Genomic DNA, 16,169 nt, shown 5'->3' on the forward strand with positions numbered 1-16,169 from the left:
TGTCTCAGTATTATTACTTTGATGTGTTTTCAGAGCTGAGCATTTTGGTGTTAGATATCATCTTAGTCAGGGTTTCTATTCCTGCACAAACATCATGACCAAGAAGCAGGTGGGGAGGCAAGGGTTTATTCAGCTTACACTTTCCACATTGCTGTTGATCACCAAAGGATGTCAGGAATGGAACTCAAGCAGGTCAGGAAGCAGGAGCTGATGCAGAGGCCATGGAGGGATGTTCTTTACTGGCTTGCTTCCCCTGGCTTGCTCAGCCTGCTCTCTTATAGAACCCAAGACTGCCAGCCCAGAGATGGTCCCACCCACAAGGGGCCTTTCACCCTTGATCACTAATTGAGAAAACGCCTTACAGTTGGATCTCATGGAGGCATTTCCCCAACTGAAACTCCTTTCTCTGTGATAACTCCAGCTGTGTCAAGTTGACACAAAACTAGCCAGTACAGATACCATATCTGTGTGCTATTCCCTGAGGAAACAAAGATCTGTTCTTTGTCTCTGTTTCCCGAGGTAGCCTCTTTTAATGCTAGGAAATAAAGTCCTTCCGAAAAGGCTCTTGCTGCAGCTTTACACAAAAGTGAGACTTCAGTCTATTTATATTTAAATTGTGTGTGAGTGTGTGTGTGTGTGTGTGTGTGTGTGTGTGTGTGTTTGTGTGTATATGCACATGTCATGGTACCTGTGTGGTGGTCAGAGAACAATTTGTGGCTATCAGTTTTCTCTCTCTCTCTCCACTGTGTTGGTTCTAGGGAACAGACTCAGGTGATGAGGCAAGCACCTTCACCAATTAAGACATCCCCCCAGTCCTTGATGTTGATCTTAATTTTATATTTTAATTATAATTTCATTTCATTTTATAACTCACACAACGTATACTTCTCTGTCTCACACACTCTGTCATGTTAGCATCTTCGTATTCTAGACAGGCTGTTGCTAGAGATGCCACAAAGAAAGTCTCTAAAGAAAGAGGCCAGGTTAGCATGGATCAACATACTCCACTAAAGAAATTTATATTGTACCATGAGATGCAGTAGCATTCTGAAGAGAGGGCTAAGAGCCCATGCTTTTTACAAATGCTATCCATACCTGAACACCTCCAATTCAAGTGACCCCTCCACAATGGATAAGCAAAGAGCCCCAGAGTTTCTATGCTCAGATGCCATGGTGTTCTGTTATTCTGTAGGCTCATTAGCTTTTCCAATTGATTTCAGGAAAATGTATCACCTAAAGATCAGGAAGTTCCATGAGTATTACCTGTAAGTTTGTGAGGAGCAGAGGCTGGTAGACCTGGCAGAAGTCCAAATACTCATACCATCCACCTAGAAACATGGCCCCAGCTTTTCTAAGTGCAATAATTAGAATTGACATTTCCTTTCTATGATGAACCCTGTGTGTTCCAGTCCAAGGAGCTGTCATGTTCAGTTATAAAGAATCATGTCTTGTGGGGCTTGTGCAATCAAGGCCAGAACACTCCCTCCCTGGATCACTAGTATAAAGTGTTTTGAATATCCTCTTAGGGCCTGCCTGGAGTTCAGAGATAGCTCTGAGGGAGCAATTAGTGTGTCACCTCTTTTCATAATTAAATCATAAAACTGTAGTGATGGTTTTATTGAAAAGAGATGTTCCAAAGTGGTAAATATGTTCCTGGAAGATTATTTGCACAGAAGAGAACAATTCAATGCTTATATCATGAGTTCATCTTCAACGCTGTCCCACCATTAGGTGCCTTTTGATCCTAACTATTCTCTAACACTTGAGTTGAGCCTGGCTAGAAACCTCATACCACAAAGTTTATCTGAGGACTCGCAGCTACCTCACAAATTGTTTAGTGATTAAGAAACACTATCATGGGTGGAACAACTATACGAACTAACCAGTACCCCACGGAGCTCGTGTCTCTAGCTGCATATGTAGCAGAAGATGGCCTAGTCAGCCATCATTGAGAAGAGAGGCTCCTTGGTCTTGCAAACTTTATATGCCCCAGTACAGGGGAACACCAGGGCCAAGAAGTGGTAGTGGGTGGGTAGGGGAGCAGGGTGGGGGGGGAGGGTATAGGGTACTTTCGGAATAGCATTTGAAATGTAAATGAAGAAAATATCTAATTAAAAATTGAAAAAAGAAACACTATCATCTAGCACTGATTTAATCAAGGCATTTTGGAAATAGAAATAAAGATATATAGTGCAGCCAAAAGTATAAACTGAATCTATTCAAGACACCCATAGTAATTCTGAAATGGGAAATGTATGGCTTTTGTCTCCCTCTTTGTTATATTTATGTTACTTTTCAACTTTCATCCAATTCCTGCTTCTGTAAGCATAATGCTTACTACTATGATACTGAAATCATGCAATAATAAACGTAAGTGAATAATGATAATGCTTATCATTAATTCAGGCATTGCACAGGATCGTTGCTACAGGCTTACTTTAGATTCCATGCTACCTATTCTATTGTAGTTTTTCTGGAAAGCTACAAGTGCCACTCTGTATATGAATAAAATAATAGTTGCATTGAAGAAAACACATTGGGAGTCCATGGTAACTTCTCACAGAAGAAATGATAAGAACAGAAGATCAGATCCAAAAAGTACTTAGAATTAGATTAAGAAGGTTGTGGGTGTGTTCTTAATTGTTATGACAAAAAATGAAAATATAATAATAAAACCCAAAATCTATTTCAGCCTAGAAGTGAGTGACATGGTGGTAACCAGGAAAGGTTCTGGATTCATGCATGGTGACATCTCAGAAGCCAAAGGCAACAGGATTCACAAGTAATTTTTGTAGACTATTGGCAGCTTGCACAAGCATGGGAATGCAGGAGCCTTTGGTTGGGGGTAGGGGAAGAAACAAGAGTCAGAACTGTGGGACAGAAGAGAAAGGCTCTTTCTTCAGTCTTTGTCAATCATTCCTAACCCCTCCCTTCAGCCTTGATTTAGCTTCCTGCAGTATAACCCTTTCTCCTTCAGATTCTGCTTTAGCCATTTCTGTCCAAAGGAACATAGCACAAGGATACAGTAAGCATCCATGAGTACTCGCTACACATCTACAGACAGTCTTATTCAGCTATGCATCCACACTTGTGTTCCTTCAGTTTGCTCAGCTGGCCCCAACTACCAAGTCCATACTTCACTCTAGTCCTGAAAAGGAGAAATTAGCTGGAGGGACAGACAATAGGCTAGGGTAACCATGCAAACTCTAGGGTGTTCTGCTACCCGTCAGGCATAGTTGCTGGAGAGACCGATGAAAAAGAGGGAAAGGGAGGACAGCACTGTGCTCCTAACTGCATGATCATGAAGCCAGGCCACAGAATTCCTTGCCAGAACCTCCCATGCACACTTCCAGTCCTGCCATTGGCATTTGGCCAAAGCACAGACAGCACTTTGGCCTAGGCTGCGTGGTCCTCCTGCTTCAGAACAGATGCAAACTTCTGTGATCTTCCAGGCATGGCAGGAAACCAATCAAAAAGGAAGTGAAGAGATTTACTCTCTCCTTCCTTATTGCTTCAAATCTGCTGCTACATGGAATTTCCTGCCTCATCTTTTTCTTATCGAGCTTCAAGACAACATTCCCTTACCACTTAGAAAAGGACTTAAGTTCTAAGTCCAGTGTAACAATGATCATATTCCTCAAAACATTCCAAACACCTCGTGTATGGATAATTGGATGGTGTGAAGAGAAGAAAGTGTAAGTTTAACTTCTTTTAAGGAATTACAACCATCATATTTTTTTTTATCCTCAACTGCCTGAAAAAAAAAAAAAGGAATACATAAGGAATAATCAGTAGCACATTTCTAAACATAAACACCAGTAATACAAAAGTGAAAATATTTGTCTTTTGTTAGTTTATGCATTAATAAAGTCTAATAATGGTGGATATTAGAATTTTTCCAGATATTGACATGGGTACATTGTAGGGTAAATGGCATAGGAAAATCTGTAATCATAGGCCAAGAATGAAACTCATCTTAATAAATCTTTTGGAAAAAATAAAGCAGTGACTCCACGCCAATGGGGCAGTGAGAAGTATGGAGAGATTCTATGAATACAGTTATAACAAGACAATGAATGTAGTTTAGGTGTCAGTTGTATGGCAATGAGACAGTGTTTATGTGGGAAGAATACAGTGTGTTATAGTTAACTATTTTTCTTATTACAAATGAGTGAGAAGCCAGACAAACAACAAAAAAGTAATTATAGGTATAGAAGATCATATAGGGGGTATATGAGTTCATTATTCTAAATCTTCCATTTATTTGAATGAAAAACATTTAGATAACTGATGTGGTCTCTTTGTTTGTTATAAATCTGTATGCTACTCTTACTCATTTGTATGGACCTACTGTATTCATGAGTAATTATTTTCTTTTATTATTTCCTGCTATCAATATATTTATTTTATGACCAAGCTTGATTCATCTTGACTGCTGAAAACCCTTTCTACAATGTCTATATCCCTCTTACATACTCAAAATTTTGTTTCACCATTTCTTTGTTTCCTGCCACAATAAAACATGATTCAAATGTATTGGGCACTTTTTGCTTAGACTTAATATTATTTATGCCTTCAGGTTGCTCTGGTTATTTTTATTGAAGGAGGGAGGAGGTGTCTTCATTATTGCTTGGGTGTCATGGCTTCTACTTCTCTGAGACTGACGCAGGAGGCATGTATATATGTTTACCTTTTATATAGATAGATACACTTTCAACCGTGTATCAATAATTTATGTGTATACTTATACTAAGCTAAATGTCAGTCATACAAGTATTTTATAATCTATTTACTACCACATAACTTACTCCACAAACAACATATATTATCCTTAACACTCCAGTTGGAGAAAACTAGTTACCATAGTCCACTGTGGATTATTTCATGGTGTATTATTCCTAGTTACACTGAATTCAGAATTTCTATCAAGCACAACCATGAAAAGCACCTCCACTAGTAATTTATTATGTAATCTAAAATCATTACAAAGGTTCACTGTGTTTTTATTCCTGAATCTCCATGTATTTCCAGATTTACTTAAGTCAATATGACCTTTCACCAAGATCCCTAAAGATACCCTGAAAATACAAAATAGACATGAAAGGAATGCATTTAATAAAATTACATATCATTATTTTCCAGAGACTTAAATACACAGAAACACAATGATATTGTTTCAGGTATTTCAGATACTATTTTTAATTTTAAAACCACTGTCATTGATGCTTCATACAGGCAAATTCACTGGGGTTTTGTTTCTATGCTTAAGCTAAAGGTCACTGTTTCAAAACAAAGAATCACACAACAGGGAGATAAGAGTGTCACAAGGGGGTTAAATGAGAAAATTAATTGCTCTTAGTTCTCCCAGCCTGTCACTCTAAGTACCTCACAATAATGATAGGAACTCTTGAGAGACTTTCTTGGTGTGTGTGTGTGTGTGTGTGTGTGTGTGTGTGTGTGTCTGTGTGTGTGTGTGTGTGTGTGTGTGTGTGTGTGTGTGTGTGTGTGTAATATATTATTGATATTACCTCTTATATATCAAAACTTCTCTAACTTCACTCCAGTAAGTGCTTTGGGAAGTTAGTACATGAATCAAGGCACTTGATTTATAATATGTGAACTACCTAGAATTTGAAATCCTGATCCTCTAAGTAAAGAGAGTAGGGATTTATTTTTGGACTACTATTACCTACTACAGAACTATTTTTTGTGAAGTTCACTGCCTCTAAAGATTACACAAAACAGAAACAAAGGTTTCTAAGTAAAGAAAAGGTAAGCAACTAAATTCAGTTTCTCCTGTCATAAGTCCACATAGGAATGAGACAGACAATCTGAAATCCAGTCTCTAGATACTATAGAAAGTAGCTGAAAATGGTCACTCATATTTTGAAGAGACATGTCAGAATGCAGGAAAAAAAATGTATAACCCTTACATTATCCCAGATTTGTTTAAAGGTTAAATTGGTTTGATGTTAGCAAATAACTTATCTAATTTGCTATATACTATATCTGAGGCAACATAATAAATATAATCCCCATTTGTGCTACTGGTCAGGCAGAAACTGAGTACAAATAACTGCAATATAGTCACTCAAATTGCCTGAATATATTTAACTTATAATGCTGTAACTGAACCACACCTCCAATTTAACACAAGTCATGAGGTAACTCTTATTATATAACTCAAGTCATAAGATAAATCTTATGCTCCTATTTCTTCCATTATTTAGACAACTTACTTTAATCAAACATTTAAATTCTTAAATATTTTGAAATTTTTTGTGCATCCATAATATTGAACATGAAAACTGTTACTTTAACACTTGACTCTGAATAGTATACCATCAAACGGTCTATCTCCCTCTCTCCTTTTAGACTGTAGTAGTCTGAGAAGACTCTGTGTGATGCATCTCTATAACATTCAACACCCAAAACATCACTTCCGTTTATCACTATTGAATGGATGTTGCTTTTGGTTCACATTCACATCCAAACAATATCTTCTAAAAGCAGTGTCATCCTGCAAGCATTTGTTACAAATTCCTATAAATTTTAGAATAGTTTTGCTTATGATTATCAGCTAACTTTTTCATAAAATGCCCTTTTCAAGACAATTTTCTAATTCTAAGACATGTTTTTTATTTTTCCTGGGTTCATACAACTATGAGGTATTTTCCTGAGTTTTCATACACAAAGCATAACTGTGTAGCTCACATAGGATGCTTATGGAGATTTATCAAAGATTTTGTCAAGAGAGTGCAGAATTATTTAAATGCTTTCTAGATAAATCTGTAAAAGTATAATAAAAATTTGAAGTCTAGATGTAGTTTAGTGATTTCACCATTGTTGTGTAGGCTAATTTAGAAAAAAATACTTTTTAAATAACACAGTTTTGTTTTATTCTCCAAAGAAAACATTTCAGTCAGAGTCAACATGGGCAAATGTGGAAGATATTATGCACACTGAATGAAACTAGGGACAAAGGGGAAGTCACTGAATGATTGTACTTAAATGTGGTGAATATTACAGTAAAATCCATAGGAAACAATACAAAAATTCTACCATAGGATGGAAGGCAGAGAAACAAGAAAAATTGATCAATGTAAAAAAATCTTACTAAAGTTGTAAAGATAAATTATAAATACATTCTGTGCAAAGCAGTGTACATAGTAAATAATTTGCCATTTGTACAGCCAAACTGAAATATGTAGGTATCAAATTAAGCATTCTGACTACACATAAGCCGCATGTACATGAGGAACCTTTGGGAGATGTTACAAGATCCATTACCTTGATTATTGTGGTGTTGTGTGTGTTTGAATATGCATAATCTGAACAAATTATGAATATTAAATATTAAAGATTGTTTTATGTCATTTCTGCTTCAGTAACACTAAGAGTCAAGCAAAACTGATAGCTCAGTGTATCCGCTAAAAGGAGAATAAAACAAATAATTCAGGCACCTACGAAGGTCAAAGGCATCCAAAAATGAAGGTGTTAAAGGATCAGGAAGCAGAAGAATTTAGAAAAGCATGTCAAACTTCAGGGCAATTATTCAGTTGGGCCAGACACTGATGGCTAGTGTCAAGTGTACAGTGACATAGTAAGACATACTGGAGCCTTTGTTTTAAGAACCTTTCTTTTCCAGAACATCATTTCCAGAGGCAGCAAACAGAAGAAATTAGTCAGACAGCCAGTGGAATCAGTGGATACAATGGAAGTAAATGATTTACTATGTGTCAGTAAGATTTGTGCTGGAATGACAGAATATCACATTGCATGATAGTATATAGTTAAAAGTAGCTGATTTGGCTCCAGTGTGTTGAGGCGGGGAACTTGAAGTCCAAAAGCCTCCTCTAGCATGGTGCTTAGTTTCTGACTGTGCTTTCTGAACTTTCCCAGATAGAAGACATAGAAGGAAGGCTCTAGATAATGTATCTACCTTCTGTCTTTAACTTTTATTGTGCTGATAGCTAGAAAGTATTTAATTTTCTTTATTTCAGGATTGAAAGGCTAAGCACACCCTGTGATAATATGTCTACTAGTAAGTGAAGACAACAGTTGACTGTTTCACAGAGATGCCCCAATATTGAGAAAACCTGAATATTTGATACAAATTACAAGGTACACACCAGGGAGACAGTAGATAGAAAGTGCTTCCAGGCAGATGGAAATGGAACAGGCTGTGGTAGAATCTTTCATCTGATCATGCTACTCCAGGGATCTAATTTAATTTTAACTTTTATAACACATATATTAAAGTGTGTTATATTATAAAATGTGTATTCTTCAGTGTAATTCAATGTTTTTAATGTATTTACTGAATTACACAGCCATTATCATGATCTCTTGCAGAACATTTCCATCTCCATCCCAAATAAAATCCTGTAACTATGAGATGTCAGTGCCTTCCTTCCCACACTACATTACCTCATAGACACGAAGCTGGTTTCTAAATGTTTGACTGGCCTGTTCATGATACTTTTATAAATGGCTTCCAAAAATCTGGTGCCTTTTATGTTTGCTTATTTCACTTACAGAGTTTCATGTCCTTTGAAGATATCTATTCAGGGACTTCATTTATCTTTACTGCTGAACGGTGGTCTGTTTTATGGATAAAGTATACCTTGTCTGTCTATTTATCAGTAGATCAATATTTGAGAATTTTCAACCTAATGATCTCATAAGCACTTCTATTTAGCCAGTCCTGTACATATTTCTGTGAGTATATGCTTTTAATTATCATGGGTATATCTTCATACTGAAATTTTTGCAACGTGGTAAGTCCATAGTTTTATTTTGAAGCATTTTAGTGTTTTCTGTAGCATTTTATGACCCCACCCAAAACATATGAGGACCCCAGTTTCTTTACATCCCCGTAATACAGCTTTCATTGCCATGTTCCTGATCCATGTGACAGGTTACTTAATTGTACTTGCAATTTGAATTTTCTTAATACTGGGCAATAAAGCAGTTTCCAATGCTTATTGGACACATGTGCATCTCCAATAAAAGAATGGTTGTCCCTATCCTCTGTCTATTATAAACTGCAAAATTTGACAGTTTATTCATTTATTTATTTACTAATTGGAAAAGCAGGCAGTACTCATAGTCACTGAACCATCTCTTTTTTCCTGAATAACTAACTCTTTTTTTTTTCTGGTAAACACATCCACACACTTTTTCAATTTTAATTCAATAAAGTTGTCTAAAATAATATTGCTTTGAAAGACTTTAGTTTCCAAAGTAGTCAAAAGTCTTGAAACTTTAACAAATGTTACTCAGAGTACAATAGTATTTTTAAGAAATTCTTATTTGCTGAGCTGGAGACATGGCACAGTGAATAAATGTACTTGCTCCTCTCAAAGGTCAATTAGCTCTCTTCTGGCCTCCAAGGGTACTTGCACCTCTGTGCAATACACTATGTAGACACATATATGAGTAAACATATAAATCTTTTTAAGTTTTATTTATTTGTTTATTCTTCTGGTATATACTACATCCCAACCACAGTTGCCCCTGCCACTTCCCTTCCCAGTTTCTCTGACCCACCACCCCTCTCCCCCAGATCCACATCTCCTCTATTTCCTTCAGAAAAGAGCAAGACTCCTAAGAATATCAACCAAACATAACATAACAAGTTACAATAAGACCTAGCAAAATCCTCATATCAAAGCTAGACTAGGCAAATCAATAGGAGCAAAACAGTCCCAAGAGCAGTCTAAAGAGTCAGGGACAGGCCCCATTCACTCTGTTAGGAGTCCCACAAGAACAAACTACAAAATGGTAGCATATATGTAGAGGAACTAGGTTAGAACCATATATGCTCCTTGATTTTTGCTTTGGTTTCTCTTAACTTCTATGAGCCCTGCCTAGGTGATTCTATGAACTGTGTTCTTGTGATATTGTTGACCCTCTGGATTCTAACATATTTCCTCCACATTTTTGGGATTCTGTCTATTCTTTGATATGAGTTTCTGAATCTGCTCCTAGGTATTTGAGCAGAGAAGCACCTCTCTCTCTTTCTCTGTCTCTCTGTCTGTCCCTGTCTGTCTCTGCCTGTCTCTGTCTCTGTCTGTCTGTCTGTCTGTCTGTCTGTCTGTCTCTCGTTGGGTGTTGGGCCAGTCATGTTGGACCAGTCATTGGTTGGCCACTCCCAGAAGTTCTGATCCACCTTCACCCCTGCACATCTTGCAGGCTGGTCAAATTATAGGTCAAAATTGTGTGGCTGTGTCAGTCTCATAGTTCCTACACTAGCAGACTTACCAGGTTACAGAAGCTGGGCAGTTCAAGCTCCATATAACCCTTTACTAGTAATCTTCTCTAGGGTTGCACTCATAGACTCTACCAAGTTTCAATTTCAGTAGGGTTCCTTGGCACCGAAATGTCCTCCAATTCTAGTTGTCTTTGCCAGTACAGTCTCCTGCTCACTCACTTAATACCTCCTGTTCCCATCCCCACCTGCTCTAAGTTCACCTGTAACATTTATTCTATTTCTCCTTCCCAGGGAAATCTATGGGTCCTTCCTTGAGACCTCCTTGTTTTTTAGCCTCTCTGGGTTTGTGGACTGCAGCATAATTAATCTTTATAGTTAATATCCATTTATAAGTGAGGATATATCATGTTTGTCTTTCTGGAATTGGGTTATCTCACTCAGGATGACTTTTTGTAGTTCCATCCATTTTTCTGCAAATTATATGGTGTCATTTTTTAACAGATAAATACTACCCCATTGTGTAAATGTACCACATTTCCTTTATCCATTTTTCATTTGAGGGACATCGACATGGTTTTCAGTTTCTAGATATTATGAATAAAGCTGCCATGGCCATAACTGAGCAGGTAATGTAGTAGTAGGATGGAGAATTTTTTGGATATATTCCCAGCAGTGCTATATCTGGTTCTTGAGGTAGATTGATTCCCAATTTTCTGAGAAACTGCTATATTGGTTTTCAAAGTAACTACATGTTTACTATTCCACATGTAATGCAGAAGTTTACCTTGCTCCATATCCTCACTAGTATGATCAGTCATCTGTGTTTTTGATCTTAGCCATTCAAACAAATATAAGACCAAATATCAAAGTAGTTTCGATTTGCATTTTTTGATGGCTAAAGACATTGAACATTTCTTTAAGTGCTTCTTGGCCACTTGAGATTCCTCTGTTGATAATTCTGTTTATATCTGTAGCCCATTTTTAATTGTATTATTTAGTTTGTTGATGTCTAGTTTCTTTTTTATGAATAATTTCTTTTTTTTAAATTACCATGTGTATGACTGAACTTTACATCACACATATTTAAAAATCACATACCTTTGAAAAGAAATATGTACACGAAAATGTAAACTACAACCTCTCTCAAGTAGAAGAGAGATTTAGCATGAGAGTATACAACTGCAGAAAGGTGGGTGAAATACATAGACTTTTACAATTTACACCTTCAGAAAATTCAAAGCTTTCAAAGTGTTCTAGATTACCAGGAATTAATTATGTTTACCTTACCTCAGAGACTAGTCTGCAGAGGAGAGAGAACGGTCTTCAGAAGCAACATAGCTTTTTGGACAGGGTCCCTTTGGATGTCTAGTTTCTTAATTTCTTTATATTTTGTTTCTTAGCCCAGTGTCAGACAAGGAGATGGTGAAATGCTTTTTCCATTCTGTAGGCTGCAGTTTTGTCCTAATTGCAGTGTTTTTGCCTTACAGATGCCTTTCCATTTCATAAGATCCCATTTACTAATTGTCAGTCTTAGAGCCTGAGCTATTAGTGTTCTGGTCTTAAATGTATTTTTGTTGTTTGTTGGTTTTTTTTTTTTAATTTCAAGAAGGGTTTCTCTGTATAGACCTGGATGTCCGGGAACTCACTCTGTAGACCAGGCTGGCCTCGAACACAAAAATCTGCCTGCCCCTGCCTCCCAAGTGCTGGGATTAAAGGCATCCACCACCACTGCCCGACCTAAGTGTCATTATTTTTATTTTCTTATATTCTATCTAAAACTCTATTCCTTGAATGTTATATGAATTTTTTACTATGCTGTGTGTAATTTTTTCACATTTAATATTATGTTCAATTTACTAATATTGTAGGACAACCTCTTATTTGGGCTCTTATATAAGAAAGATTACTAATTTTAAATTTGAAAATGTGTGGCTCTATATTCCCTCAATATGAATACAGCTTTATCTGCTATATGTAGTTGTAATAGGTCACTTATACATCATTTTGATTTAATGGTGTCTGAAATAGTTTCATATTAATAACAAGTACCAATCTACTCCAGTACCATATGGTAAAAATATTTTCATATTAATTTATAATAAAACCTTCATGCCCAAAGCATACACATAGACACACACACACACACACACACACACACATATATATATATATATATATATATATATATATATATATATATAGAGAGAGAGAGAGAGAGAGAGAGAGAGAAAGCAAGCAAAACTTGTTTCTGGGATGTCAAATGTGTTCCATTGATGGCCCATCTATACTATGCAGATTATAACAATATTGTAGTGAGATTCAAGAGGGAAGAGGTTTAGGGCTCCATTATCCTGTTTCAAGTTAGTTCTGATTTTTGTTGATCTCATAATTTTGAATTTATAACGATTCATGTATAAGCAAATCAAATAAAAAAAACAGAAAGTTGAGTTTTAAAAAAGACCTGGAAAGCACATCTATTGTCATAAAGTTATTTTCATTGTCATGAATGGGGATGCCTTTCTTTTCTGTATCTCTTTAATTCCCTTCCACACTGATTGCAGTTCCAAGTGCAATGTCATATTTATTTCATTTAATGTATATAAATAAATTATAATTTCTGTTAAATTACTAATAGGCTTAATGGTTATTTCCTTTCAATCTTCTGCCATACGATGACCATTAAAATGTTTCTTCAAATGTCTCTATTAAGTAGAGAACTTATATAGAACATTGTTATTAACAGATAGTTATAGTCTCATCTCTTCACTTATAATTAGAGGTGCTTCATATTTAGAGTTTTGTTTGACTTACTATAATTAGAATATATGCTGTGATATTAAATAAATATTGTAGCGTTGCTTCATTCATTAACTAATGGTCAAAGTTTTTCATAGGTATTGTTTGTTTTCCTCGATGATGCTGATATTTTAATATAAAACAATATTTATAAGATAGACATGAGAGATTGCTAGATAACTCCATAGAATTTGTTATAGCTCTTCTTTGTGGGTTTATGGAATACAGATAAATATAGATATAGTGGATATTTATTTTTATGCCTCATGTTAATGTCTTTTAATTGTAATACCCATGAAGAACTGTTGGCAGCAGAAGACAACCGAGTAAAATTATTTTAATTCAATGTCAAAATCAAGTGCAGAGTGATCAACAATCTTTTTCTCACTTCCTATAAAAAGAATTGTTCAGGAAGAAATGGCTGAAGGCAATCAGTCCACAGTGACTGAGTTCATCCTCACAGGGTTAACAAACAAACCAGAGCTGCAGCTGCCCCTCTTCCTCCTCTTCCTTGGAATCTACTTGTTCACGGAGCTGGGGAACCTGGGCATGGTCATCTTGATCTCGATTAGCTCCCACCTGCACACCCCCATGTACTTCTTCCTCAGCAGCCTGTCCTTCATTGACCTCTGTTACTCTACTGTCATTATTCCCAAAATGCTGGTGAACTTTGTGACAGAGAAGAACATCATCTCCTACCCTGAATGCATGACACAGCTCTACTGCTTCTTAGTCTTAGTTATATCTGAGTGTTACATGTTGTCTGCAATGGCGTATGACCGCTATGTTGCCATCTGTAACCCCTTGAGGTATAATGTCACCATGTCTTACCAAGTCTGTTTATGGATGATAGGTGGGGTGTATTGCATAGGTCTCATTGAAGCCACACTTCATACTGTTTGCATGCTGCGAGTACTTTTCTGCAAGGCTAATGTAGTAAACCACTTCTTCTGTGATCTTCTTCCATTGCTGCAACTTGCTTGCTCCAGCACATTTGTCAATGAGGTAGTACTTCTGTGCTTCAGTACTTTTAATTTCTGTGTGCCAATGCTGACAATCTTGAGCTCTTACAGCTTTATCATTGCCAGAATCCTCCGCATTAAATCCACTGAAAGCAGATTCAAAGCCTTCAGCACCTGCAGCTCCCACTTCACTTCTGTTGCTGTCTTCTTTGGTTCTTTGGGATTCATGTACTTTCAGCCATCATCAGTTAGCTCCGAAGATCAAGGGAAAGTGTCCTCTGTGTTTTACACTACTGTTGTGCCCATGCTGAACCCGTTGATCTACAGTCTGAGGAATAAGGATGTCAAAGTTGCTCTAAATAAGTTACTTCGAAAGAAGACATTTCATATGTAAAATTATATTTTTCTTTAGTAGAAAGTTCTTATATCTACAATTTTGACAAGAAAAATACCTTGAGACAACAATACATGTTAATTCTTGAAGATTGCATTAACACGTGGTTATTTACTACCAAAAAATGTCAAGAAGAACTGGATTTAAAAAAATTTAGATACATGAAGGAAGCAGTTCTGGGTTGTCCGACGTTCTATCAACTTTAAGTCAACTACCACATCTCTGAATATTTTCAAAACACTCCCAAAGTCTTCCTATAGCTCATTCTGCTTTGTGTGGCTCTTTTCTGGAGATATTTTACTTTCTTGTTTAAGGAAATAAATACATGTGGTAGAAAGTTATCTATTATCTCGTTTTTGTGTATTCTATCCTCTCAATTTAGTGTATTATCAACCATATGTGAAAAAGTGATCTCTAAATTAAGTAGCCTTAGCAAAAATTAATAAACCCAAATTATTCCTTCTATATCTCCCTCAACATGTAGACCTGTATTATGGAATATAAAACAAAGAAATAATACTGCTCCAGCTTCAGGGAAATAACACTGAAATAACTGAACAAGACTGCACACATCTACACATGCTCAACACTATTGCCATTGTTACTGATCCAGCTTGGGGACTTTGCCAGCATCTTTGTTCCTGAAAGTTTCCTGTTTCCTGAAAGTTCTGTACTACTTTTCTCTATTTAAAATAACAACTGCACTTTCCAAGACCACATTATAGAATCTCAGTTTTATAAGTGATACACTAGTACACTATTGTGCTGTTTTTATATAGAAAATTTAAAACTGGAAAGCAATTGTCTCTCTAATTACATGTAGAATTCAGACCCCTAAACTAACTATCCTTTCTATGTTCCTGACATGCATAGAAGACACAATAAACTTAACTTTATAACCTTGATCCAATTAAGCTCCAAACCAGAAACGTCAGTTCTTTGTCAAACAGTATCATTCACACCAGATACCCATAGTATCTCTTAGTAAGAATATACCATTCAGGTCTTCTGAAGAATTTAACAGCAGCAGTGTGGCGTTTCTAGTCTATCCCTAGGAAAAATTCTCCTAGAATAATATACTTCTTTCTACATTGCTTTAGAAACTTCACTTCATGATTCCTGAAAGCTTCAAAGCCTTTAAACGAGATGCATTAAGGAGACAAGCGTGGAGATTTCCAAATAACACATGGGACCCTTGTTCACTCTATTAATCTGTGTCCAGAAGCACAGCACTCAAGCCTTTATTCTTGTTCCTAGTTTTAACTTTCTCTGTTTGTTTTAAACCTGATTACCTTGCATTTGTTATTTCAGTGGAATCCTGTAGTTGTCACAGAACATTGGTGGCTTTGTCATCAGCTTGCCTTCAAACACACGAAAAGCCTCTTTGCCATGTCGTCTTTACCTCATCCAGTAACACCAAAACTAGAAAAACAAGAGGACATTTTTTTTTGAAAAGCCAAATAAAGGTCCTTGATTTTCTGTAAGCCCTGACTTCTCTTCATCTTATCTTTTCTATTGTCACAGAAAACTATATATACTTTCATTGCAATTCCTTTTTATGTTGCATGATATATTAGTGACTTACCATATAACAGTACAAAATAATATTTATACTCAACAGTTTTGGTACTTGAACAGAACATACTTGAGAGAAAAATTTCTATATAGAAAATGTGAATCCCAAATCCATTTCTCCTAGCACCATATCACTTGTGTGTCAGACCATCATGAACTTAGTCTTTAGAAATTATAAGAATATACTCACCAGTAGACAGTAGCATACAACTTTAATTCCAGCACT

General features: G+C 36.3%; 1 protein-coding gene across 1 annotated transcript; it reads left to right on the forward strand.

Moving 5' to 3' along the window:
• Positions 1-13,429: 13,429 nt before the first annotated feature.
• Olfr965 (olfactory receptor 965) lies at positions 13,430-14,368 on the forward strand. Its single transcript, NM_001011859.1, has one exon. The coding sequence runs from the start codon at positions 13,430-13,432 to the stop codon at positions 14,366-14,368; it is 939 nt and encodes a 312-aa protein (NP_001011859.1).
• Positions 14,369-16,169: the final 1,801 nt, after the last annotated feature.

This window comes from Mus musculus, chromosome 9, assembly GCF_000001635.26.
Source record: "Mus musculus strain C57BL/6J chromosome 9, GRCm38.p6 C57BL/6J".
Classification (NCBI taxonomy): domain Eukaryota; kingdom Metazoa; phylum Chordata; class Mammalia; order Rodentia; family Muridae; genus Mus; species Mus musculus.

Bases quoted from the DNA above. Each gene is read 5' to 3' on its own strand.
- Olfr965 (NM_001011859.1), top strand. From the start codon at position 13,430: ATGGCTGAAGGCAATCAGTCCACAGTGACTGAGTTCATCCTCACAGGG.